The sequence below is a fragment of the Ranitomeya imitator genome, chromosome 1 (assembly GCF_032444005.1).
Source record: "Ranitomeya imitator isolate aRanImi1 chromosome 1, aRanImi1.pri, whole genome shotgun sequence".
Lineage (NCBI taxonomy): Eukaryota > Metazoa > Chordata > Amphibia > Anura > Dendrobatidae > Ranitomeya > Ranitomeya imitator.
In genome coordinates, this window is record NC_091282.1 from 881,574,176 (window position 1) to 881,600,491 (window position 26,316).

At 46.6% G+C, this 26,316-nt stretch overlaps 1 protein-coding gene across 4 annotated transcripts in view; it reads left to right on the forward strand.

Moving 5' to 3' along the window:
• CENPC (centromere protein C) overlaps positions 1–26,316 on the forward strand; it is a 365,318-nt gene that overhangs the window by 16,708 nt on the left and 322,294 nt on the right. For 2 of the 4 annotated variants that reach the window (XM_069743124.1, XM_069743123.1), the window contains exon 1: positions 13,516–13,609. The exons of 1 other annotated variant lie outside the window; for it this stretch is intronic. In XM_069743124.1, coding sequence (XP_069599225.1) covers positions 13,589–13,609 — 21 coding nt within the window. In that variant the 5' untranslated portion in view covers positions 13,516–13,588. Of the gene's footprint in view, positions 1–13,505; positions 13,610–26,316 lie in introns of those variants that run through there. One more of the 4 variants, XM_069743122.1, reaches the window with a different exon arrangement.

Below are 26,316 nucleotides of genomic sequence, written 5' to 3' on the forward strand. Positions count from 1 at the left end.
CTCCCCCTCCACCAAAACCAGGGCAGGAGGATCAACAGATGGAACCACAGGTGCCACGTATCTCCGCAACAATGACCTATGGAATACGTTATGTATGGAAAAAGAATCTGGAAGGGTCAGACGAAAAGACACAGGATTAAGAACCTCAGAAATCCTATACGGACCAATGAAACGAGGTTTAAACTTAGGAGAGGAAACCTTCATAGGAATATGACGAGAAGATAACCAAACCAAATCCCCAACACGAAGTCGGTGACCCACACAGCGTCTGCGATTAGCGAAACGTTGAGCCTTCTCCTGGGACAAGGTCAAATTGTCCACTACATGAGTCCAAATCTGCTGCAACCTGTCCACCACAGTATCCACACCAGGACAGTCCGAAGACTCAACCTGCCCTGAAGAGAAACGAGGATGGAACCCAGAGTTGCAGAAAAACGGCGAAACCAAGGTAGCCGAGCTGGCCCGATTATTAAGGGCGAACTCAGCCAAAGGCAAAAAGGACACCCAGTCATCCTGATCAGCAGAAACAAAGCATCTCAGATATGTTGCCAAGGTCTGATTGGTTCGTTCGGTCTGGCCATAAGTCTGAGGATGGAAAACCGAGGAAAAAGACAAGTCAATGCCCATCCTACCACAAAAGGCTCGCCAAAACCTCGAAACAAACTGGGAACCTCTGTCAGAAACGATATTCTCTGGAATGCCATGTAAACGAACCACATGCTGGAAGAACAATGGCACCAAATCAGAGGAGGAAGGTAATTTAGACAAGGGTACCAAATGGATCATCTTAGAGAAGCGATCACAGACCACCCAAATGACTGACATCTTTTGAGAGACGGGAAGATCTGAAATAAAATCCATAGAGATATGTGTCCAAGGCCTCTTCTCCTAGGAGTCCTTCACATAACTCCGCATAGCGGCGTGCTCAGGCACAGATAAATTAAACAGTCGACCTTTTGGGAATTTACTACCAGGAATCAAATCGATAGCACAATCACAATCCCTATGCGGAGGTAGGGTATCGGACTTGGGCTCATCAAATACATCCCGGTAATCAGACAAGAACTCTGGAACCTCAGACGGGGTGGATGACGAAATAGTCAGAAATGGGACATCACCATGTACCCCCTGACAACCCCAGCTGGACACAGACATGGATTTCCAATCTAATACTGGATTATGGACTTGTAGCCATGGCAACCCCAACACGACCACATCATGCAGATTATGCAACAACAGAAAGCGAATAACCTCCTGATGTGCAGGAGCCATGCACATGGTCAGCTGGGTCCAGTACTGAGGCTTATTCTTGGCCAAAGGCGTAGCATCAATTCCTCTCAATGGAATAGGACACTGCAAGGGCTCCAAGAAAAATCCACAACGCCTAGCATACTCCAAGTCCATCAAATTCAGGGCAGCGCCTGAATCCACAAATGCCATGACAGAATACGATGACAAGAAGCAGATCAAGGTAACGGACAGAAGAAATTTTGACTGTACCGTACCAATGGTGGCAGATCTAGCGAACCGCTTAGTGCGCTTAGGACAATCAGAGATAGCATGAGTGGAATCACCACAGTAGAAACACAGCCCATTCAGACGTCTGTGTTCTTGCCGTTCAACTCTGGTCAAAGTCCTATCGCACTGCATAGGCTCAGGTTTAAGCTCAGGTAATACCGCCAAATGGTGCACAGATTTATGCTCACGCAAGCGTCGACCGATCTGAATGGCCAAAGACATAGACTCATTCAGACCAGCAGGCATAGGAAATCCCACCATGACATCCTTAAGGGCTTCAGAGAGACCTTTTCTGAAAATAGCTGCGAGCGCACCTTCATTCCATTGAGTGAGTACGGACCACTTTCTAAATTTCTGACAATATACCTCTATCTCATCCTGACCCTGACACAGAGCCAGCAAATTTTTCTCTGCCTGATCCACTGAATTAGGCTCATCGTACAGCAATCCGAGCGCCAGGAAAAACGCATCAACATTACTCAATGCAGGATCTCCTGGCGCAAGGGAAAATGCCCAGTCTTGAGGGTCGCCACGCAAAAAAGAAATAATAATTCTCATTTGTTGAACTTGGTCACCAGAGGAGCGAGGTTTCAAGGCCAGAAACAGTTTGCAATTATTTTTGAAATTCACAAACTTGGCTCTATCACCATAAAACAAATCAGGAATAGGAATTCTTGGTTCTAACATAGGCTTCTGAACCACCAAATCTTGAATCTTTTGTACATTTATAACGAGATTATCCATTGAAGAGCACAGACCCTGAATGTCCATGTCCACACCTGTGTCCTGAACCACCCAAATGTCTAGGGGAAAAAAAAGGCAAAACACAGTGCAGAAAAAAAAAATGGTCTCAGAACTTCTTTTTTCCCTCTATTGAGAATCATTAGTACTTTTGGCCTCCAGTACTGTCATGATCTGGTAATTCAGTACCACAATGGGCATAGGAGTCAGAGCACATACAGTGACCTGACAATAACCCAAAAACATAGAACGAGCTCTGAGACGTGGAAACTCTGCTGACCGCAATCCCTAATCCTCTCCAACACAACTAGAGGCAGCCGTGGATTGCGCCTAACACTCCCTATGCAACTCGGCACAGCCTGAGAAACTAGCTAGCCTGAAGATAGAAAATAAGCCTACCTTGCCTCAGAGAAATACCCCAAAGGAAAAGGCAGCCCCCACATATAATGACTGTGAGTTAAGATGAAAAGACAAACGTAGAGATGAAATAGATTTAGCAAAGTGAGGCCCGACTTTCTGAACAGAGCGAGGATAGGAAAGGTAACTTTGCGGTCAACACAAAACCCTACAAACAACCACGCAAAGGGGGCAAAAAGACCCTCCGTACCGAACTAACGGCACGGAGGTACACCCTCTGCGTCCCAGAGCTTCCAGCAAGCACGAGAAAACAAATAAGCAAAGCTGGACAGAAAAAAACAGCAAACAAAAAGCAAAAGCGGAACTTAGCTATGCAGAGCAGCAGGCCACAGGAACGATCCAGGAGGAAACAGGTCCAATACTAGAACATTGACTGGAGGCCAGGATCAAAGCACTAGGTGGAGTTAAATAGAGCAGCACCTAACGACTTCACCACATCACCTGAGGAAGGAAACTCAGAAGCCGCAGTACCACTTTCCTCCACCAACGGAAGCTCACAGAGAGAATCAGCCGAAGTACCACTTGTGACCACAGGAGGGAGCTCTGCCACAGAATTCACAATAGGGTGCCTTCTCCAAACTGCCATTTTTAGATCTCTCCACAGGTGTTCTATGGGATTCAGGTCTGGACTCATTGCTGGCCACCTTAGAAGTCTCCAGTGCTTTCTCTCAAACCATTTTCTAGTGCTTTTTGAAGTGTGATTTGGGTCATTCTCCTGCTGGAAGACCCATGACCTCTGAGGGAGACCCAGCTTTCTCACACTGGGCCCTACATTATGCTGCAAAATTTGTTGGTAGTCTTCAGACTTCATAATGCCATACACACGGTCAAGCAATCCAGTGCCAGAGGCAGCAAAGCAACCCCAAAACATCAGGGAACCTCCGCCATGTTTGACTGCAGAGACCGTGTTCTTTTCTTTGAATGCCTCTTTTTTTCTCTTGTAAACTCTATGTTGATGCCTTTGCCCAAAAAGCTCTACTTTTGTCTCATCTGACCAGAGAACATTCTTCGAAAACGTTTTAGGCTTTTTCAGGTAAGTTTTGGCAAACTCCAGCCTGGCTTTTTTATGTCCCTGGTAAGAAGTGGGGTCTTCCTGGGTCTCCTACCATACAGTCCCTTTTCATTCAGATGCCGACGGATAGTAAGGGTTGACACTGTTGCACCCTCGAACTGCAGGACAACTTGAACTTGTTTGGATGTTAGTCAAGGTTCTTTATCCAACATCCGCACAATCTTGCGTTGAAATCTCTTGTCAATTTTTCTTTTCCGTCCACATCTAGGGAGGTTAGCCACAGTGCCATGGGCTTTAAACTTCTTGATGACACTGCGCACGGTAGACACAGGAACATTCAGGTCTTTGGAGATGGACTTGTAGCCTTGAGATTGCTCATGCTTCCTCACAATTTGGTTTCTCCACGCTCAATGTGGTACACACAAGGTCACAGGATAGAAGGTTGACTTTAATCCATGTCAACTGGCTGCAAGTGTGAAGCATCACATGATTTTTTGAACAGTGCCAATACTTTTGTCCACCCCCTTTTTTATGTTTGGTGTGGAATTATATCCAATTTGGCTTTAGGACAATTATTTTTGTGTTTTTTTCATTTAAGACAAATTAAATGAAAATAATAATACCAAATAATTTGTGTTTGCAATTATTTTCAGGAAGAAACTGAGTATTATCTGACAGAATTGCAGGGGTGTCTGTTATGGTCTGGTGATTATGGAGCGCATGAGACTAGCTCTGAGCAGGTGGTATCTATACTGACCGCAGACCCTAAGCTCAACACACAACTAGAAGCAGCCATGGATTGCTCCTAACGCTCCCTATGCAACTCGTCACAGCCTAAGAGCTAACTACCCCTAAAGATAGAAGCAGGAAAACTATCTTGCCTCAGAGAAAATCCCCAAAGGAAAGACAGCCCCCCACATGTAATGACTGTGAGATGAGAAGGAAATGACATACGTAGTATGAAACAAGATTGAGCACAGGAGGCCACTTCTAGCTAGACAGGAAAGTACAGAAAAGAGCTCTGTGCGGTCAGTAGAAAAACACTAGAAAAAGTCCACCGCAGAGAAATGCAAAAATCTCCACACCTAACTAAAGGTGTGGAGGGCAAACTCTGCTACCCAGAGCTTCCAGTTTAGCTAAATAGATCCATACTGATAAACTGGACAAATGAGCAAAAACAAGAGAGTACAAAACAACAAGTCCACAATAAGTGAACTGCAAAGGACATGGAAGGACTTACCGTATTTTTCGGACTATAAGACGCACCGGACCATAAGACGCACCCCAAATTTGGGGTGAAAATTGCAGAAAAAAAGATTTTTTATAAGATGGGGGTCCGTCTTATTGTCCGAATTTACAGTATCTTACCTGAGGGCTGGCGGTGGCAGGGCAGGGTCACAGGAGGCAAGGTGTCGGCAGAGGTGGGGTGATGCTGGGATGAGGAGGTGCTGGGATGAGGAGGTGCTGGGATCAGGAGGTGCTGGGATCCGGAGGTGCTGGGATCCCGAGGTGCTGGGATCAGGAGGTGCTGGGATCAGGAGGTGCTGGGATCAGGAGGTGCAGTGAGAGGTATGGCGTGAGAGGGGTCCCAGGCTCACCGTGCAGGCAATGCAGGCTTACCGTGGCGGCAGAGGTGCGGTGGCAGAGGAGGCGCAGTAAGCGGGGTCTCTTTCCCCGGTATGGTGATTCAGCAGCCCGGTAAGCAGCAGAGCCAGGTGAAGCCTGTTGTTATCGGTGGGCGCGGCCATCTTCCTGAGGCCGCGCGTGTGCAGATGAAGCCCTCTGCTTCCCGGGGCTTCAGGAAAATGGCCGCGGGAGGCCGCGCGTGCGCAGATGGATATCGCGGTGGCCATTTTCCTGAAGCCCCGGAAAGCAGAGCGCTCCATCTGCGCACGCGCGGCCTCGGGAAAATGGCCGCGCCCACCGATAACAAAAGGATTCACCCGGCTCTGCTGCTTACCGGGCTGCTGAATCGCCATACCGGGGAAAGGGACCCCGCTTACTGCGCCTCCTCTGCCGCTGCACCTCTGCCACCGCACCTCTGCCACCGCACCTCTGCCGCCACGGTAAGCCTGCATTGCGACTATTAGACGCACCCTCCATTTCCCCCCCTTTTTTTAATGGGAAAAAGTGTGTCTTGTAGTCCGAAAAATACGGTAGCTTATACGATTTCCAGGGTAGGGTGAAATCGGTCGATTATCACGAAAAGTCGGGGATCGACCGAAACACGAAACCCAATGCAAAGTTAATGGGAACACTCTCCCTCTCTCTCTGTCTCTCTCTGTCTCTCTCTCTCCTCCTTCCCTGCACAGAAATGCTGGTGTTACACATTGCAAATCGCAACAGCGCACAAGTGGGAAGATGGTGATAGGTGTGCACGCCCCTAAGACCTATGTCATCACGCTGCCCATGCTCCTTCATTGGCTGAAAAAATGGCGCCAAACGCGTCATACGAAACGCGACTTTGGCGCGAAGATCGCCGACCGTATGGCTGATCCCACACTAGGATCGGGTCGGGTTTCATGAAACCCGACTTTGCCGAAAGTCGGCGACTTTTGAATTTGTTCGATCCGTTTCGCTCAAGTCTAGTCATGGCCAAAAGTATTGACACCTGTTGTGAATTCCGTTCTTGGTTGTCATTGACCTACATTACCTTCATTCGCTGGGGTTTTACAGCCACAAGCCCAGCTGCATTAGCAGAGCTCCTGGGTGTAAAATTATTTAACCCCTTCAGATGGATTTACAGCGTGGGACATGACAGATCATCGGAAGGTATGGGATATTGTTGTTTTTTTTATTTTTCCTTTGCTTCAGAGCGAGGGTCTTCAGGTGGTTTAAGAGTCTAATAAAATATTACAACAACCTGTGTCTTTATTTCATTAAAAGACTTTGTAATAATGTGTGTGTGTTTTTTAACCATTTCATACAATTGGATTAATAATGGATAGGTGTCATAATTGACGCCTCTCCATTATTAATCTGGCTTAATAGCAAGGTGACATTAACCCTTCATTACCCCATATCCCACCGCTACACGGGAATGGGAAGAGAGTGGCCAAGTGCCAGAATAGGCGCATATTACAGATGTGCCTTTTCTGGGGTGGCTGGGGGCAGATGTTTTTAGCCAGGGGGGGACCAATAACCATGGACCCTCTCCAGGCTATTAATATCTGCCCTCAGTCACTGGCTTTACTACTCTGGCGGAGAAAATTGCGCGGGAGCCCACGCCAATTTTTTCCACGATTTAACCCTTAAATTTAATAGCCACAGCGCCCAAATTTTGCACATACACACTACTAACATTAGTAGTGTGGAATATGCAAAAAAATGGGGATATGACATGGTTTACTGTATGTAAACCATGTCTCATATCATGTCGGGTTTAGGAAGGAGAAATGAAAAGCCGGCAATTGAATTACCGGCTTTTCAACATTATCGAGCTGAAGTAAATATAAATATATATACTGTATATATATGTGTCTCTATGATATATATATATATATATATATATATATATATATATACAGTGGGGCAAAAAAGTATTTAGTCAGTCAGCAATAGTGCAAGTTCCACCACTTAAAAAGATGAGAGGCGTCTGTAATTTACATCATAGGTAGACCTCAACTATGGGAGACAAACTGAGAAAAAAAAATCCAGAAAATCACATTGTCTGTTTTTTAACATTTTATTTGCATATTATGGTGGAAAATAAGTATTTGGTCAGAAACAAAATTTCATCTCAATACTTTGTAATATATCCTTTGTTGGCAATGACAGAGGTCAAACGTTTTCTGTAAGTCTTCACAAGGTTGCCACACACTGTTGTTGGTATGTTGGCCCATTCCTCCATGCAGATCTCCTCTAGAGCAGTGATGTTTTTGGCTTTTCGCTTGGCAACACGGACTTTCAACTCCCTCCAAAGGTTTTCTATAGGGTTGAGATCTGGAGACTGGCTAGGCCACTCCAGGACCTTGAAATGCTTCTTACGAAGCCACTCCTTCGTTGCCCTGGCGGTGTGCTTTGGATCATTGTCATGTTGAAAGACCCAGCCACGTTTCATCTTCAATGCCCTTGCTGATGGAAGGAGGTTTGCACTCAAAATCTCACGATACATGGCCCCATTCATTCTTTCATGTACCCGGATCAGTCGTCCTGGCCCCTTTGCAGAGAAACAGCCCCAAAGCATGATGTTTCCACCACCATGCTTTACAGTAGGTATGGTGTTTGATGGATGCAACTCAGTATTCTTTTTCCTCCAAACACGACAAGTTGTGTTTCTACCAAACAGTTCCAGTTTGGTTTCATCAGACCATAGGACATTCTCCCAAAACTCCTCTGGATCATCCAAATGCTCTCTAGGAAACTTCAGACGGGCCCGGACATGTACTGGCTTAAGCAGTGGGACACGTCTGGCACTGCAGGATCTGAGTCCATGGTGGCGTAGTGTGTTACTTATGGTAGGCCTTGTTACATTGGTCCCAGCTCTCTGCAGTTCATTCACTAGGTCCCCCCGCGTGGTTCTGGGATTTTTGCTCACCGTTCTTGTGATCATTCTGACCCCACGGGGTGGGATTTTGCGTGGAGCCCCAGATCGAGGGAGATTATCAGTGGTCTTGTATGTCTTCCATTTTCTAATTATTGCTCCCACTGTTGATTTCTTCACTCCATGCTGGTTGGCTATTGCAGATTCAGTCTTCCCAGCCTGGTGCAGGGCTACAATTTTGTTTCTGGTGTCCTTTGACAGCTCTTTGGTCTTCACCATAGTGGAGTTTGGAGTCAGACTGTTTGAGGGTGTGCACAGGTGTCTTTTTATACTGATAACAAGTTTAAACAGGTGCCATTACTACAGGTAATGAGTGGAGGAAAGAGGAGACTCTTAAAGAAGAAGTTACAGGTCTGTGAGAGCCAGAAATCTTGATTGTTTGTTTCTGACCAAATACTTATTTTCCACCATAATATGCAAAAAAATGATAAAAAAACAGACAATGTGATTTTCTGGATTTTTTTTTCTCAGTTTGTCTCCCATAGTTGAGGTCTACCTATGATGTAAATTACAGACGCCTCTCATCTTTTTAAGTGGTGGAACTTGCACTATTGCTGACTGACTAAATACTTTTTTGCCCCACTGTATATATATATATATATATATATATATATATATATATATATATATATCTTTATATAAAAAACGAAACCCGACTTTGGAGAAGAGACGGCGACTTTTGAAATTGGCCGATCTGTTTCGCACAACCCTAGTTTCCAGTAGTCGTCACATGGGCACTTCACTAATTTGCGACTTTCATACTTGTGGTCCTGCAACAATGAGCTTCTCTTCTGCTTCTCTGTTTTTCACTGAACATTGAGAGCATTAGGGAGAGGAGCTGGTGGGTACATGACTGAGTGTGCAAATCGCATACGTTCTGGAGGGGGGGGGGGGGGTGGTCGCCAAACTGAATTCTTTCCTGGGTGCCAGAAACCCTAGATACACCTCTGACCAAACTTATCATCAAGTTCTTGGTGTCACAAAAACAGTCTCCGAATCAGTACGATCCGTTGAAGCGTTCCAGAGTTACTACCACATAAAGTGACAGTGGTCAGATTTAAAAAGAGCATGTATCGTAAGTGTATAAAGTGGCTTGGTACTTAATGGGTTAAATGTCTTTGCTGGTGTTACTGTTGTCTTTTTGTGGTGGCTCCCACCCCCCCAGTTTTTCTCTTTCCTTTCAACTAAAAAAGAGGCAGTGGCTTCCTACTGGTAGCACCTAAGAATGAACATGTTCCTTTTTTTACACTTTCTGAACCCTGAAGCGATTAGGCTACTTTCACACATCAGGTTTTCGCTGTCAGGCTAAATCCAGCTAAGTTTCAAAAAAACGGATCCATCGAATGTTGCCGCCAGATCCAGTTCTTTTCCCATAGACTTGCACTAGTGCTGGATTGCGCCGGATGACATTGTGTTTCGTCCGGTTTTCGCCGGACGGCAAACCTGCCGTTTCCGGTTTCTGGAAAAAACGTCCATAGCAATGTTTTTTGTCTCTGTCGAAAAAGCCGTAAGCGCCGGATCCGGCACTTCCGGCTGTTTGCTAGAATGGAAGCCTATGGGAGCCAGAAGGTGCTGGATCCGGAAAATGACCGATTCCGGCACCGGATTCCGTTTTTTGAAACTGAGCATGCTCCAAATTTGTTTTTTATCCAATAATCTAGATATGATAGCTGGATCCATCTAAAAAACGGATCCATCGCATCAGTTTTTCACAATCTGCGCCGGATCCGGTTTTTCCAACATTCGCTGGATTGTGCCTGATGCAAAAAACCTGATGTGTGAAAGTAGGCTTAAAAGAAGTAACAAAAGACTGAACATGTGAACAGCTATTTCGTTCTCACATTGCTGTGTATTAGCCTTCTTCCTCACTTCCAAGCATTCAGTACGTGTGGCAGCCATTCACCCCCCCAACTGTGCCCATTACAAACTACTAGATGGTGGCCCGATTCTAACGCATTGGGTATTCTAGAATATGCATGTCCATGTAGTATATTAGACAGCCCACGTAGTATATTGCCCAGCCACGTAGTATATTGCCCAGCCACGTAGTATATTGCCCAGCCACGTAGTATATTGCCCAGCTACGTAGTTTATTGCCCAGCTACGTAGTATATTGCTCAGCCACATAGTATGTTGCCCAGCCACGTAGTATATTGCCTAGCCACGTAGTATATTGCCTAGCCACGTAGTATATTGCCCAGCCACGTAGTATATTGCCCAGCTACGTAGTATATTGCCCAGCCACGTAGTATATTGCCCAGCTACGTAGTATATTGCCCCGCTACGTAGTATATTGGTATATTGCCCAGCCACGTAGTATGTTGCCCAGCCACGTAGTATATTGCCCAGTCACGTAGTATATTGCCCAGCTACGTAGTATATTGCCCAGCTACGTAGTATATTGCCCAGCCACGTAGTATATTGCCCAGCTACGTAGTATATTGCCCAGCTACATAGTATATTGCCCAGCTCCGTAGTATGTTGCCCAGCCACGTAGTATATTGCCCAGCTACGTAGTATACTGCCCAGCCACTTAGTATATTGCCCAGCCACGTAGTATATTGCCCAGCCACGTAGTACATTACCCAGCCACGTAGTATATTGCCCAGCCACGAAGTATATTGCCCAGCCACGTAGTATATTGCCCAGTCACGTAGTATATTACACAGCCCACGTAGTATATTGCCCAGCCACGTAGTATATTGCCCAGCCACGTAGTATATTGCCCAGCCACGTAGTATATTGCCCAGCCACGTAGTATATTGCCCAGCCACGTAGTATATTGCACAGCGATGGAGTATACAGCACAGAGCCACGTAGTATATTGCCCAGCCACGTAGTATATTGCCCAGCCATGTAGTATATTGCCCAGCCACGTAGTATATTGCACAGCGACAAAGTATACAGCACAGAGCCATGTAGTATATTGCCCAGCCACGTAGTATATTGCACAGCGACGGAGTATACAGCACAGAGCCATGTAGTATACAGATGTAAAATAAAAAAAATAAACATATACTCACCCGCCGTTGAAATCCTGGCCCTGTGTGCGGTGCACACGGCAGCTTCCGGTCCCAGGGTCGGTATGGGCTCAGGACCTGTGATGACATCGCGGTCACATGACCGTGACGTCATGGCAGGTCTTTCTCGCAGGACCTGTGATGACATCACGGTCACATGACCGTGATGTCATGGCAGGTCCTTGTCGCATACCATCCTTGCCATTGGAACCTGCCGCTTGCATGGAACGGTCACAGGAGCGTCGCGAGGAGCAGGAAAGGCGCCGGAATGTGAGTATATTATGATTTTTTATTTTTTTAATTATTTTTAACATTAGATCTTTTTACTATTGAGGCTGCATAGGCAGCATCAATAGTAAAGAAGTTGGTCACACAGGGTTAATAGCAGCATTAATGGAGTGCGTTACACCACGACATAACGTGGTCCAATAGCGCTGCCATTAACCCTGTGTGAGCGCTGACTGGAGGGGAGTACAGAGCGGGCACTGACTGCGGGGAGGAAGGAGTGGCCATGTTGCCGCCGGACTGCGCCCGTCGCTGATTGGTCGTGGCAATAGTCGTGGGCATTTTGCCACGACCAATCAGTGACTTGGATTCCATGACAGACAGAGGCCGCGACCAATGAATATCCGGGACAGAAAGACGGAAGTGACCCTTAGACAATTATATAGTAGATGGTGCTGCATATGTCCGTTTTTCCCAGCAGCACGGATTACAAGGGCCAATTCAAGTCTATGGTCTGTGAAAAACACGTACAGCACATGGATGGCATATGTCTTCTGTTCGGGTTTTACATTGCAAAGTACCCGAGTAGCTTTGGAATTTATTTATTTCTTTATCCGTACCGGAAAACCACTGATGGGAAAACCGGGCACACAACACCGTACACTGATACCATTTTTCATGCATGTGTTTTGTACGTATGTGTGAATTACGCCATAGGCTACTTTCACACTAGCGTCGGACTCGGCCCGTCGCAGTGCGTCGGGCCGAGGTTCTGACGCTAGCAGTGAATGCGCCGCACAATGGAGGCATTGGATGCATTTTTCCTGCTCATCCGCTGCCCCATTGTAAGGTGCGGGGAGGTGGGGGCGGAGTTCCGGCCGCGCATGCGCGGTCGGAAAAAGCGGTCCGTCGGCAGCAAAAAAAGTTACATGTAACGTTTTTGCTCCCGGCAGTCCGCCACAACGCGGCGCAACTGTCGCACGACGGTTGCGACGTGTGTCAATGCGTCGCTAATGTTAGTCTATGGGGCAAAAACGCATCCTGCAAACAACTTTGCAGGATGCGTTTTTCCCATAAACGACGCATTGCGACGTATTGCAAAAAACGCTAGTGTGAAAGTAGCCTTATGTTGTTTTTCACAGTGGTGTTTCAGGCAGGTGCTTTTTCCAGAATGCGTTGCCGCTCAGGAAAAAAAAGCGCAGCATGTGCACACGAAATGCGGATTGCATTCTTTTAATAGGATGCCTAATGTGAGTGCTTTTTTCACGGTTTTATCGCGTTTTTATAGCGAAAAATCCAGAACGTGTGCACACAGCCTAACGGAAGGGTGCAGAAATGCTGCAGATCCGCACAAAAGTGACATGCTCTTTTTTTGTTCTGCAGTGTTTTTCATGCGGAATTTTCCGCACCATTAGCACAGCATTTTTTTTTCCCATTGATTTACATTGTACTGTAAATCACTTTGCGGATCTGCAGCGTTTCTGTGTGAGAAAAACCGCTGCGGATCCGCACTAAATCCGCATCGTGTGCACAAAGCGGCAGCCTTAGTGATTCCAAACACTGGAGGGTACTTGGGCACATACCCTGCCAATCCAGAGCTGTGCCCAAAGTTACGCTACTGTCACCATCTTTTCCAGGCGACCCTACTAATCCACAGCTGTGCCAAGACAAAGTGACACCATAGTGTCACCATCTTTCCCAGCCACTAACAGCACAGACCCTCCATGACAGAAGGGGAGCATGTGCAGCAATCCCCTGATCACAAAATTTTAGCGGGGCTGCACAATTTCCCGCGCACTCCTGTAATGAGGCATATCATATTTGGCGGGAAACTAAGGGCGGGGGAATAGAACGAGACACAGAGCGATATCTCCTAAGCTGAGGGGGAGAGCGCCATCTGTGTGCATTCACAGGCTGTACAAGAGGCAGATGAGAGGGGGACGGCTGAAAAGCCAGCCCCCTTCACTAGCGCACCCTCTTCCGTAGGCAGTGGCCGCTAGCGGGCCGCGCATGCGCATTGTCAGTCTTCGATTGGTAGCGTCACGTGCCCTCCAGTGTGCGGTTTCCGAAGTTGAGCAGATAGTTCGCTCTGGACCGGCTTCACCAGTCACCATGGCGCATTACTGGAGTTTTGTAAGTGACAAGATGGGGAGAGGTGTGGGGAATAGTCCGTCAGATACTCCGTCATTCCGACATTGCGTGAGACTTTGTGTCTGTGGCCAGCTACTTGTAAAGCGGACTACAAGTCCCATGATGCTGCTTGTGACAACTGACGTGCTAGTACTTGTGGTACCACATTGCATGGAGACTCTGCACCTGACTTTGTCTGGACTCTGAACGAAAAGCCACAAAGTGACCCCATAATAATAAAATTGCTGGAGGCGGTGGGTGACCCCTATGTGCCCACGTTCTAGATTCGTGTGCTGATTTTTCCGCTCAGTATTTGAAAAAACCGCAGGTAAAACTCACTGCGTTTTTACCCTCGAATTTACCACAGATTTCCAGTGTTTTTTGTGCGGTTTGACACCTGTGGATTCCTATTGAGGAACAGGTGTAAAATGCTGCGGAATCCGCACAAAGAATTGACATGCAGAAAATACAACGCAGCGTTTCCGCGCGGTATTTTCTGCACCATGTGCACTGCGGATTTGGTTTTCCATAGGTTTACATGGTACTGTACAACGCATGGAAAACTGCTGTGAATCTGCAGCCAAATCCGCACCGTGTGCACATAGCCTGAGGCCATGTTCACACAGTGCGTTTTTTACCGCGGAACCGCGGCGGTTTTGCCGCTGCGGTTCCGCAGCTGTTTTCCATGCAGGGTACAGTACACTGTACCCTATGGAAAACAGGACACACTGTGCACATGGTCCGGAAATTGTAAAAAAAAAGCCGCGCTGAATAGCTCCCGGAAAAAAGAAGGAGCATGTCAATTCTTCTTCCTGAACCGCAGCGGTTCTGCACCCATAGACCTCCATTGTGAGGTCAAAATCGCAGTAAAACCCGCAGATCAAAAATATATCTGCGGGTTTTACTGCGATTTGATGTGCAGAACCGCTGCAGCAGGAAGTGCGGGGGAGCGGGCGGAAGTGCGTGGGCGGAGTGTGGCTGCCCCCCCGTGCTCCGATCCCGCCCCCCCGTGCTCCGATGCCCCCCCCCCCCGTGCTCCGATGCCCCCCCCCAGTGCTCCGATGCCCCCCCGTGCCCTAATCTCCCCCCCTTATACTTACCCGGCGTCCCGGTGTCCGTCCGGCCGTCTTCTCCCTGGGCGCCGCCATCTTGCAAAATGGCGGGCGCATGCGCAGTGCGCCCGCCGAATCTGCCGGCCGGCAGATTCGCTCCAAAGTGCATTTTGATCACTGAGATATAACCTATCTCAGTGATCAAATTAAAAAAATAGTAAATTACACCCCCCCCACTTTGTCACCCCCATTGGTAGGGACAATAAAAAAATTAAGAATTTTTTTTTTTTTTTTTCACTAAGGTTAGGGTAGGGGTAGGGTTAGGGGTAGGGTTAGGGTTAGGGGTAGGGTTAGGGGTAGGGTTAGGGTATTTTCAGCCATTTTAGCCCTAAAAAGCTTCCTAGGAAACACACAGTAAAAAAAGGATCAAAAAACGCATCAAAAAACGCATCAAAAACGCATCAAAAAAGGACAAAAAAAGGACCTGCGTTTTCTGCCAAGAGCTGCAGTTTTTAAAAAAAACTGTCCTGAAAAAAAAAGGATGGAAATCCTGAACGTGTGAACATACCCTTATTGGTTGCTGGGGTCTGCGGTGCAGATGTGCCCGAGAATCAGTGGCGCATTGGTCTTACATCCGGATAGGTGGTCCTAGTTCTGTCTGTCGGTGCAGGTCCCTGTGGTCAGAGCCCCCCAATCAGCCTGTGAGGCTGCAGGGACTGAAGGGATAGATACACAATGGTTATGTAATTACTAGATGGTGGCCCGTTTCTAATGCATCGGGTATTCTAGAATATGTATGTAGTTTATTTATGAAGATTTGAGAATAATGTAATGAATTCACAGGATTCGGCCGGCCGGGCGACCAATTTGCAAAGCGTGGTTCAAATCCCGTGCCAATTCGCGACCGGACTGCGCCTGTCGCTGATTGGTCGCGGCTGGCCGCGACCAATCAGTGAAGCCAGCTGCAGGTTTTTGAGGGCCCTGGGCGAAAGTCTCACAGCCCACGTAGTGTATAGCACAGCCCACGTAGTATATAGCAGTGTGGGCACCAAAAAAAAAAAAAAAAAAGAATTAAAATAAAAAATAGTTATATACTCACCTTCCGGCGGGCCCCCGGATCCAGCCCAGGCCTTTAGCGATGCTCCTCGCCACGCTCCGTTCCCAGTAATGCCTTGCGGCAATAACCTGTGATGTAGCGGTCTCGTGATGAGGTAGCGGTCATCTCCGGTCATTGCTGCAATGCTTCCTTGGGACCGGAGCGTTGCGAGGCGCGGGAAAGGCTGCCGGGGACACCGGAAGGTGAGAATATAATGTTTTTTATTTTTAACATTATATGTTTTTACTACTGATGCTGCATAGGCAGCATCAATAGTAAAAAGTTGGTCACACAGTGTTAATGGCAGCGTTAACGGACTGTTACACTGCATTATGCCGCGGTGTAATGCAGTCTGTTTAACAGACTGGAGGAGAGTATGGAGGGGGCACTGACTGGAGGGGAGTAGGGAGGGGTACAATTCGCGGCCGGACTGTGCCTGTCGCTGATTGGTCGCGCCCAGCTGGGCGCGACCAATCAGCGACGCAGGATTTCCGTGACAGACAAACAGACGGAAGTGGACCATAGATAGATATATAGATAGTGTTTTTTTTTTTTTTTTCCCCAGTAACTAGACCGCTTCTGCAAAATAGTATGAGGGTATGTGCACACGCTGCGGATTAGGCCTCTTTCACACTTCCGTCGTCTGGCGGCCGTCACAATCCGTCGGCTTGACGTATCGACGGATGCGTCAAAAATAGTGTAAAACAGATCCAGTTTTTCGATGGATCCGCTAAACTGTTCCGTAGAAAAACTGGATCCTTTACATCCATCTTGTCTGTTTTTTTTCCATCCATTTTTCTGACGGATCCGTTTTCCATACCTCCAAATGGGCGGCTCCCAAATGTGATTGGCTACTGGAAAATAATGGAAACCTATATATTGAGTGTTTTAACACCACATCTTTGAGAGGGTTTAGAGCAAGTGGCAGAAATGGAGTTCTAGCAAACATTGTGACCATCTATGCATCTATCCATCCGGCAGGTTGCTGGCAGGCTTCTTGCTGGCACGTTGAGGAATGAAGCCAAATGGACGAGGCTGAAGTTGGTTTCTTATTCATTCAGTTTCTTATTCGGAGCTGAAGTTGGTTTCTTATTCGTCAGTTTCTTATTCGGCAATTTTTTCTTTTCTGTTTTTTATAGGTTTAACAACAAAAAATAATCATCACAATAATAAAAGACAATGCAGCGAGGAGCCCTGATGTGAATACACTTAAAAACGGCAACAAAAACAATAAAACTCTCACAAAAATGGGCATCAAAGTGGGCACCAAAGAGTGCTGAAGAAAGGGTTAAATGCCTTTGGGCCACTGATCTAACACTGCAGACATATAGAACAGCGCGCCCCACATCCAAACCAGTTATTTCTAGCCTGGCCCAAATGGGTTCTGGGCATCAGAACTGGCATCAAAGTGGGCAGACAGTCAATTTTTGCCATTTGAATAAGTAACTGATGTTTTTAAGGGGTTAAATGCCTTTGGGCCACTGATCTGACACATAAAATATACAGATAGTGATGCCCTGCATCAAACCCAGGTCCCTCCAGCCTGGCCCAAATGGGTTCTGGGCACCAGAACTGGCATCAAAGTGGGCAAACCGCCCATTTTCTCAGATTTGAATAAGTAACTGATGTTTTTAAGGGGTTAAATGCCTTTGGGCCACTGATCTGACACATAAAATATAGAGATAGTGATGCCCTGCATCAAATCCACGTCCCTCCAGCCTGGCCCAAATGGGTTCTGGGCACGAGAACTGGCATTAAAGTGGGCAAACAGCCCATTTTATCAGATTTGAATAAGTAACTGATGATTTTAAGGGGTTAAATGCCTTTGGGCCACTGATACGAAACTTAAAATTCTCAGACAGTGATGCCCTGCATCAAACCCAGGTCCCTCCAGCCTGGCCCAAATGAGTTCTGGGCACCAGAACTGGCATCAAAGTGGGCAAACAGCCCATTTTCACTGATTTGAATAAGTAACTTATGTTTTTAAGGGGTTGAATGACTTTGAGCCACTGATACCACAGTGCATATGTCAGGAAATAGGAAGAAGTCCTGATTACTTCAATTACACATACAGAGCTCTGAGCTGCAATTTCCTCTGCCTACCAGCACAAGGCTGGAATTCTAAGCCACTTTTTCTCCCTCCTCCCACTATACAGCCGTAATGTAAGACGAGCCTGCCAGCTTCATTGACGAATTTATATGGCCCTGTGCTGCTGTCACGATAATGCCAAAAAATGTCATACTGTGAATGTAGTTTCAGAAGGACATGGCGAACTACACACACACTCACAATTCAGCTGCGACCCCTTGCTCTCCACCCCCCCCCCCCCCCCCCTCTCAGCTTCACACCTACCCGAAACAAAGCCTATGATAGAGACTGGGCAACCTGATACTAATGGTGGGCAGGGTGTGGCTTTAAACTGCAGGTGACCAATCCTGCAGAGCCACCCGTTGTCCCTCCCCTCTCACTCAGGAATGCCTTTGTCTGAGACCTTGGAATAAAGTAAAGAACTATCCGATCAGTGCATATCATTAACCAGCCCTTTAGTGATGTCACAAGCTCAGAAGTATAAGTCACTAAACTCTTAGACCAGCCTTCTTGGCCGGGAAGCGATCTAACACAGTTTGGCAAAGCTGTTCCATGCATCTGGAAGTATTTATCCTCCTAAGCCACAGGCCAGCCAAGATGGTACAATGACAACCTGTAAGTTCTCTTTTCAACGTTAATCCTATTTTATTTTGTAATCTGTAATGTACTGTATTTTCCGGCGTATAAGACGACTTTTTAACCCCTGCAAATCATCTCAAAAGTCGGGGGTCGTCTTATACGCCGGGTACGGCATGTGCAGGGAGCGGTCCTGTATGGTTCCCAGGATCTAAAGGAAAGGAGACTCTCCTTCAGGCCCTGGGATCCATATTCATGTAAAAAAAAAAAAAAAGGGATATACTACCTTCTCCGACGACCCGCGGCTCTCAGCGGGGCAAGCGGCGGCCTCCGTTCCTAAGGATACACTGAACGAAGGACCTTTGATGACGTTGCGGTCATGTGACTGTGACGTCACAGAAGATCCTTTGCTCAATGCATCCTTAGGATTGGAGGCCGTCCCTTGCACCGATGAGAGCCGCGGGCCGTCAAAGGGTAAGTATATCCCATATTTTTTTTTTTTTATTCTTTTACATGAATATGGATCACAGGGCCTGAAGGAGAGTCTCCTCTCCTTTAGATCCTGGGAACCATACAGGACCGCTCCCTGCACATGCCGTACCCGGCGTATAAGACGACCCCCGACTTTTGAGATGATTTGCAGGGGTTAAAAAGTCATCTTATACGCCGGAAAATACAGTACGTTACAGATTACAAAATAAAATAGGATTAACGTTGAAAAGAGAACTTACAGGTTGTCATTGTACCATCTTGGCTGGCCTGTGGCTTAGGAGGATAAATACTTCCAGATGCATGGAACAGCTTTGCCAAGCTGTGTTAGATCGCTTCCCGGCCAAGACAGAAGGCTGGGCTAAGAGTATAGCGACTTATACTTCTGAGCTTGTGACATCACTAAAGGGCTGGTTAATGATATGCACTGATCGGATAGTTCTTTACGTTATTCCAAGGTCTCAGACAAAGGCATTCCTGAATGAGAGGGGAGGGACAACGGGTGGCTTTGCCGGATTGGTCACCTGCAGTTTAAAGCCACACCCTGCCCACCATTAGTATCAGGTTGCCCAGTCTCTATCATAGGCTTTGCTTCGGGTAGGAGTGAAGCTGGGGGGGGGGGGGGGGGAGAGCAAGGGGTTGCAGCTGCATTGTGAGTGTGTGTGTAGTTCTCCATGTCCTTCTGAAACTACATTCACAGTATGACATTTTTTGGCATTATCGTGACAGCAGCACAGGGCCATATAAATTCTTCAATGAAGCTGGCATGCTCATCTTACATTACGGCTGTATGGTGGGAGGAGGGAGAAAGAGTGGCTTAGAATTCCAGCCTTGTGCTGGCAGGCAGAGGAAATTGCAGCTCAGAGCTCTGTATGTGTAATTGAAGTAATCAGGACTTATTCCTATTTCCTGACATATGCACTGTGGTATCAGTGGCCCAAAGGCATTTAACGCCTTCAAAACATCAGTTAGTTATTCAAATCTGTGAAAATGGGCCGTTTTCCCACTTTGATGCTAGATCTGGTGCCCAGAACCCATGTGGGCCAAGCTGGAGGGACCTGGGTTTGATGCAGGGCATCACTGTCTGTGAATTTTAAGTGTCAGATCTGTGGCTCAAAGGCATTTAACCCCTTAAAAACATCAGTTACTTATTCAAATCTAAGAAAATGGGCTGTTTGCCCACTTTGATGCCAGTTCTGATGCTCAGAACCCATTTGGGCCAGGCTGGAGGGACCTGGGTTTGATGCAGGGCATCACTATCTGTATATTTTAAGTGTCAGATCAGTGGCCCAAAGGCATTTAACCCTTTAAAAACATCAGTTACTTATTCAAATCTGAGAAAATGGGCTGTTTGCCCACTTTGATGCCAGTTCTGGTGCCCAGAACCCATTTGGGCCAGGCTAGAAATAACTGGTTTGGATGTGGGGCGCCCTGTTCTATATGTCTGCAGTGTTAGATCAGTGGCCCAAAGGCATTTAACCCTTTCTTCAGCACTCTTTGGTGCCCACTTTGATGCCCATTTTTGTGAGAGTTTTATTGTTTTTGTTGCCGTTTTTAAGTGTATTCACATCAGGGCTCCTCGCTGCATTGTCTTTTATTATTGTGATGATTTTTATTTGTTGTTAAACCTATAAAAAACAGAAAAGAAAACATTGCCGAATAAGAAACTGATGAATAAGAAACCAACTTCAGCTCCGAATAAGAAACTGAACGAATAAGAAACCAACTTCAGCCTCGTGCCAAATGGCAGGTTTATATAGATTTGGGGCTGTCTGGCCAATTGGCTACTAAATACTGATTTGAAGCATGCTCAGTGTAAAAAAACAAAAAAAACCCGTAATCCAGCACTGGATTCCATCATGTGACGTACGACGACGGATCCTGCGTCCATAGGCTTTCATTCTAGCCAACGACGTATGCTGCAGGATCCGTCGTGGCATGTTTTTCTGACGCAGACAAAAATCGTTTCATTGTACGTTTTTTCCATACGACGGATCAACAAATTCCGATCGATCCAGTGCACGACGGACGAAACGTGTGGCCAGGCGTCTCGATCCGTCGCTAATAAAAGTCTGAGAAAACAACGCATCTTGCGGGCAAATTCACAGGATCCGTTTTTTTCACTAAACAACGATTTATGACGGGAAATGAAAGACGGAAGTGTGAAAGAGGCCTTAGGCCGGCCTCACACTCAGCGTATGAAAATACGGTCCGTATATTACGGCCGTAATACGCTGAAAAGTCCCGAAAATAGTGGTCCGTAGCTCCTCCGTAGGCAGGGTGTTTCAGCGTTTTTTGCGCATGGCATCCTCCGTATGTAATCCGTATGGCATCCGTACTGCGTGTTTTTATCGCAGGCTTGCAAAACCGACATACGGCTATACAAGGGATCCATGTGTTAAAAACAAAAACAAAACATATATACTATCTATCTATCTATCATCAGTAGACACATATATGTATATATATATATTATTACTTCATACAGCGCGAGATAGCAGAAAGCCGGTAATTAAATTACCGGCTTTTGCTTTCTCCTTCCTAAACCCGACATGGTATGAGACATGGTTTACATACAGTAAACCATTTCATATCACCATTTTTTTTTTTTTTTGCATATTCCACACTACTAATGTTAGTAGTGTGTATATGCAAAATTTGGCCGTTCTAGCTATTAAAATAAAGGGTTAAATGGCGGAAAAAATTGGCGTGGGCTCCCGCACAATTTTCTCCGCCAGAGTAGTAAAGCCAGTGACTGAGGGCAGATATTAATAGCCTGGAGCGGGTCCATGGTTATTGGGCCCCCCTGGCTAAAAACACCTGCCCCCAGCCACCCGAGAAAAGGCACATCTGGAAGATGCGCCTATTCTGGCACTTGGCCACTCTCTTCCCATTCCCGTGTAGCGGTGGGATATGGGGTAATGAAGGGTTAATGCCACCTTGCTATTGTAAGGTGACATTAAGCCTAATTAATAATGGAGAGGCGTCAATTATGACACCTATCCATTATTAATCCAATACTAGTAAAGGGTTAAAAAAAACCCACATTATTAAAAATTAATTTATTGAAAAAAATCACAAAGGTGTTCAGGATTGCATCAGGATTTGGTCAGGATTTTTTCTCTTCGCCACGACAGCACCCACTTGAGAGAGGGGATCCGCCCCTAGGAACAGGAAACCCTATGGAGAGAATAAAAGGGGCGGTCCCCCTCGCTCCCACAGTTGGTTTCCTGTTCCTACGGGAGATACCTGGAGAGAAGAGGATTCCCAGCCTGGATGCCGCTTGCGCAGTTTACCTTATAGGGACGGCAAGGGCTCCAGAGCTGGAAGCGGCGTCGGGGGTTCTAAGGCAGCTTCCCACCTCTGCCGGCAGGTACCGTGAGGCCAGGATCGGGGAGTCACCTGGCTCACGGAAGAATCATCCAGCGCACCTGCAGGGACCGGACCGCTGGGTAAGACCCTGTGTCGCCATCTTCGGGAGGCGCACAGGCAGCGTGTGGCCCATTGTTTCTCCCCCCGGAAGTATTGCTACAACTTCCGGGGTGATGTAGGAGGAGGACGGCGCCTGCGCGATTGCTGGGTGGAGGCGCAGGCACGCACAGCAGAGCCGCAACCCGGATGTGGTAGTCACTTCCGGGTGCGGCAGGAAGAAGATGGCGGCCCCCATCTACAAAAGGACGCCGGCGCTGATACCCGGCGTCCATCATGGCATCTCCCCAGGACACAGCGTTGCCTTCAGCTGAAGTCACCGCTATTACTCCTGGAAGCCGGACTAGCAGCAGCCGCAGATCATCCTCCAAGAGCACCAGGGAAAAAAGATCGGACCGATCAGCTCCTCCATCTGTGCCTCCGTCTCCTCCTCTTCAGCCGGTATTATGACTACAGCTTCAGGGGTGAGTGTTTGTCTACCCTATTTAAGCTGATTATACTCCCCTCTTTTATCTAATTCCCTAGGTTAAAAGAACAGGGAAATCTAAACATAAGCAATGTGCCTTATGTTCTCAGCCGCTCCCGGACACCTATTTAAAAAAGTTGTGCCATTCATGCATCGAATCCACCTTACGTGAGGAGTCTTCTGTAAGGTCGGAAGATATACGTAGCATGATTAGGGAGGAATTACGAGCCTTTCGAAGCTCGGATAAAGTTCCTGAGAGTAGGAAAAAATATAGTTCTCCTAGATCTGAACAGTCATCTGAGGTGGAGGATAAGGATTCGGACGATTCCCAAGAGGTTATATCCTCGGAAGGTGAACAGGATACATGTTTCCCTACAGACAGTATTGACAATTTAGTTAGATCAATACGTAATACTATGGGTATGGAAGATACTATAGCTCCCAAGACACCACAGGACGTGATGTTTGCCGGCCTGTCTGAGAAAAAGAGACCTTCCTTTCCTGTTATCCCAGCGATAAAGGACTTGGTCAAAAAGGAGTGGGAAAGCCAGGGGCAAAAAGGGTTGCCGTCTGCCTCAAAACGTCGCTATCCCTTTAACGATGATGATTTCTCCAAATGGTCGAAAGCCCCAAAAGTAGATGCGGCGGTGGCATCCACTTCTAGGAAATCTCTACTACCTGTAGAAGATTCTGGATCCTTGCAAGACCCACTTGACCGGAAAGCGGATTCCCTTTTAAAAAGAACTTGGGAATCTTGTACAGGAGCTTTAAAACCGGCTATCTCAGCCACATGTACGGCAAGGTCCATGTTGGTCTGGTTGAATGACCTTGAAGAAGGCTTGAAAGGTGGCCTTTCCCGCAATAAAATTATATCATCTATTCCGTTAATTAAAGGAGCTACGGCCTTTCTAGCTGATGCTTCAGCTGATTCCATCCGGTTAGCAGCCAAATCAGCAGGTCTAACCAACGCGGCTCGCCGCGCCTTGTGGTTAAAAGGGTGGAAAGGAGATCCACAAACAAAATCGAAGTTATGTGGTCTACCATGCCAAGGTAAGTACCTATTTGGTACTCAGTTAGATGAAATTCTTACCAAAGCGGGTGAGAGGAAGAAAGGGTTCCCCAATAACACTTACCTTCCATCCTATAGGAGAGCGTTCCGAAAGCCCATGTTCAATAGAAGACGGGACTATAAAAACCAGGACCGTTGGGCAAATAAAGACTTTAAACAAAAAGGAGCCTTCTTCGGAAAACGCCCTTTCAAACCTGAGGATAAACCCCGTTAGGACAGATCTACCCGTTGGTGGTAGGTTGTCCTTCTTCTCCATACAGTGGCTGACAATAACCTCTAATCCATGGGCAACTAGCCTCATTACCACGGGCCTAAAATTAAATTTTTCCCAAGTCCCCCCCGGACTCATTTTGTCTGACTTCCTTAAAGTAACTATCACAACAAGAAGCCTTGGAACAGGAAATAATAACTCTCCTGTCCAAAGGAGTTTTGGTGGAAGTCCCCTGTCATCAAAAGGGAAGGGGATTTTATTCCCCTTTATTTTTGATTTCAAAACCTGACGGGTCATATAGAACAATAATTAACCTTAAGAGGCTAAACGTCTTCTTAGAGAATCAAACTTTTAAAATGGAATCTATTCGGTCAACTATTAAGCTTCTATTTCCCCATTGCTTCATGGTTGTTCTTGACCTTAAAGATGCATATTATCATCTTCCAATCTTCAGTGAACATCAAAAATATCTACGGGTGGCAGTTATGGTCAAAGGTCAGGTTCGGCATTACCAATACACAGCAATGCCCTTTGGTCTATCAATAGAGTTTTCACAAAACTAATGTCAGAGGTAATGTCATATTTGAGGTTAAAAGACACCCTCATAATACCATATTTAGACGACCTATTGATAGTCGGGAACTCTCTTTCTCAATGTCATCAACGTCTAGCTGATTCAATTTCGTCCCTACAGGGGTTGGGGTGGTTAGTAAATTGGGAAAAATCAAGATTGTCCCCCACAACTAGGCAAAATTTTTTAGGAATTATTCTAGATTCTGCAAATCAAATGTGCTTTCTTCCTGAGTCAAAACAAATAACAATCATAAACAAAGTACAATCAGTGATTAACCACCCTCTAATTTCCCTAAGAGAAGGTATGTCCCTTCTTGGTTCATTCACTTCCTGCATTCCAGCGGTTCCGTGGGCCCAATTCCATAGGAGGAAATTACAATATACAATTCTTCGTGAGGAAGAAAGATTACATGGCCGACTGGATAGTCGTATTCCCTTACCAACAGATGTAATACAATCTCTCACTTGGTGGTTGAATCCGGATCATTTTACCAGTGGGGTTCCCTGGGTGGTTAAACCATCAAAAACTATCTTCACTGATGCCAGTCCTAGTGGTTGGGGAGCACACTTAGAAGATCAAATAGTGCAAGGTCTGTGGTCGCCTAGAGAATCGGATGATTCTTCTAATAAGAGAGAACTAAAAGCTATCTATCATGCCGTATCTGAATTTCTTCCGCAGCTACACGGAACGCATACAAGAGTCTTTTCAGACAACATGACAGCGGTAGCATACATAAACCACCAAGGAGGAACAAGATCAGAAGCACTCATGTCTATAGCCAACGACATTCTAGCCATAGCAGAGGAGCACCTTCTGTCCCTGTCAGCACTGCATGTGAGGGGAATCGACAATTCGAGAGCAGATTTCCTCAGTCGCCACACTCTCCACCAAGGAGAATGGGTTCTAAGTCATCGTATCTTTTGCATGATAGTAAAAAAATGGGGCACTCCCGAGATAGATCTCTTTGCGACAAGACAAAACAGGCAAGTCAAAAAGTTTGCATCATTGTTCCGATCCGACAATCCAGATATCTTCGACGCCCTTCAAGTGCCATGGGTATTCAAAAAGGCATATGCCTTTCCCCCGTTGATATTACTTCCGACAGTGATCAGGAAGATAAGAGAGGACAGAGCAAACGTGATCTTAATAGCTCCATTCTGGCCCAAGAGGCCATGGTTTTCCTGGCTGAGGGCCATGTCAATCTCAGACCCATGGATCCTCCCGGAGGATCAGGATCTTCTCTTCCAGGGCCCCTTCAACCACCCTCAGGTGAAGGGTCATCGACTAACAGCCTGGAATTTGAGAGGCAGCTGCTAAAGATGAGAGGATTCTCAAACAAAGTGATTGACACTCTGCTATTAAGTAGAAAAAAATCCACTACCTCCATCTACGCAAGAGTGTGGAGAAAATTTTTAAACCTCTACCCAACGGCCCTGTCAAATGAAATTCATATTCCCATGATTCTAGAATTTCTTCAAAAAGGGCGCGATCTAGGTCTGGCGGTCAGTACCTTTAAAAGTACACATTTCTGCGCTAGGGGCTTTATATAGTCATGATATCGCAGGTAATAAATGGGTAGCCAGATTTGTTGCAGCATGCCAGAGGTCAGAGACAGTTCGAATTCCCCATGAACCACCTTGGGATGTTAATTTAGTTCTG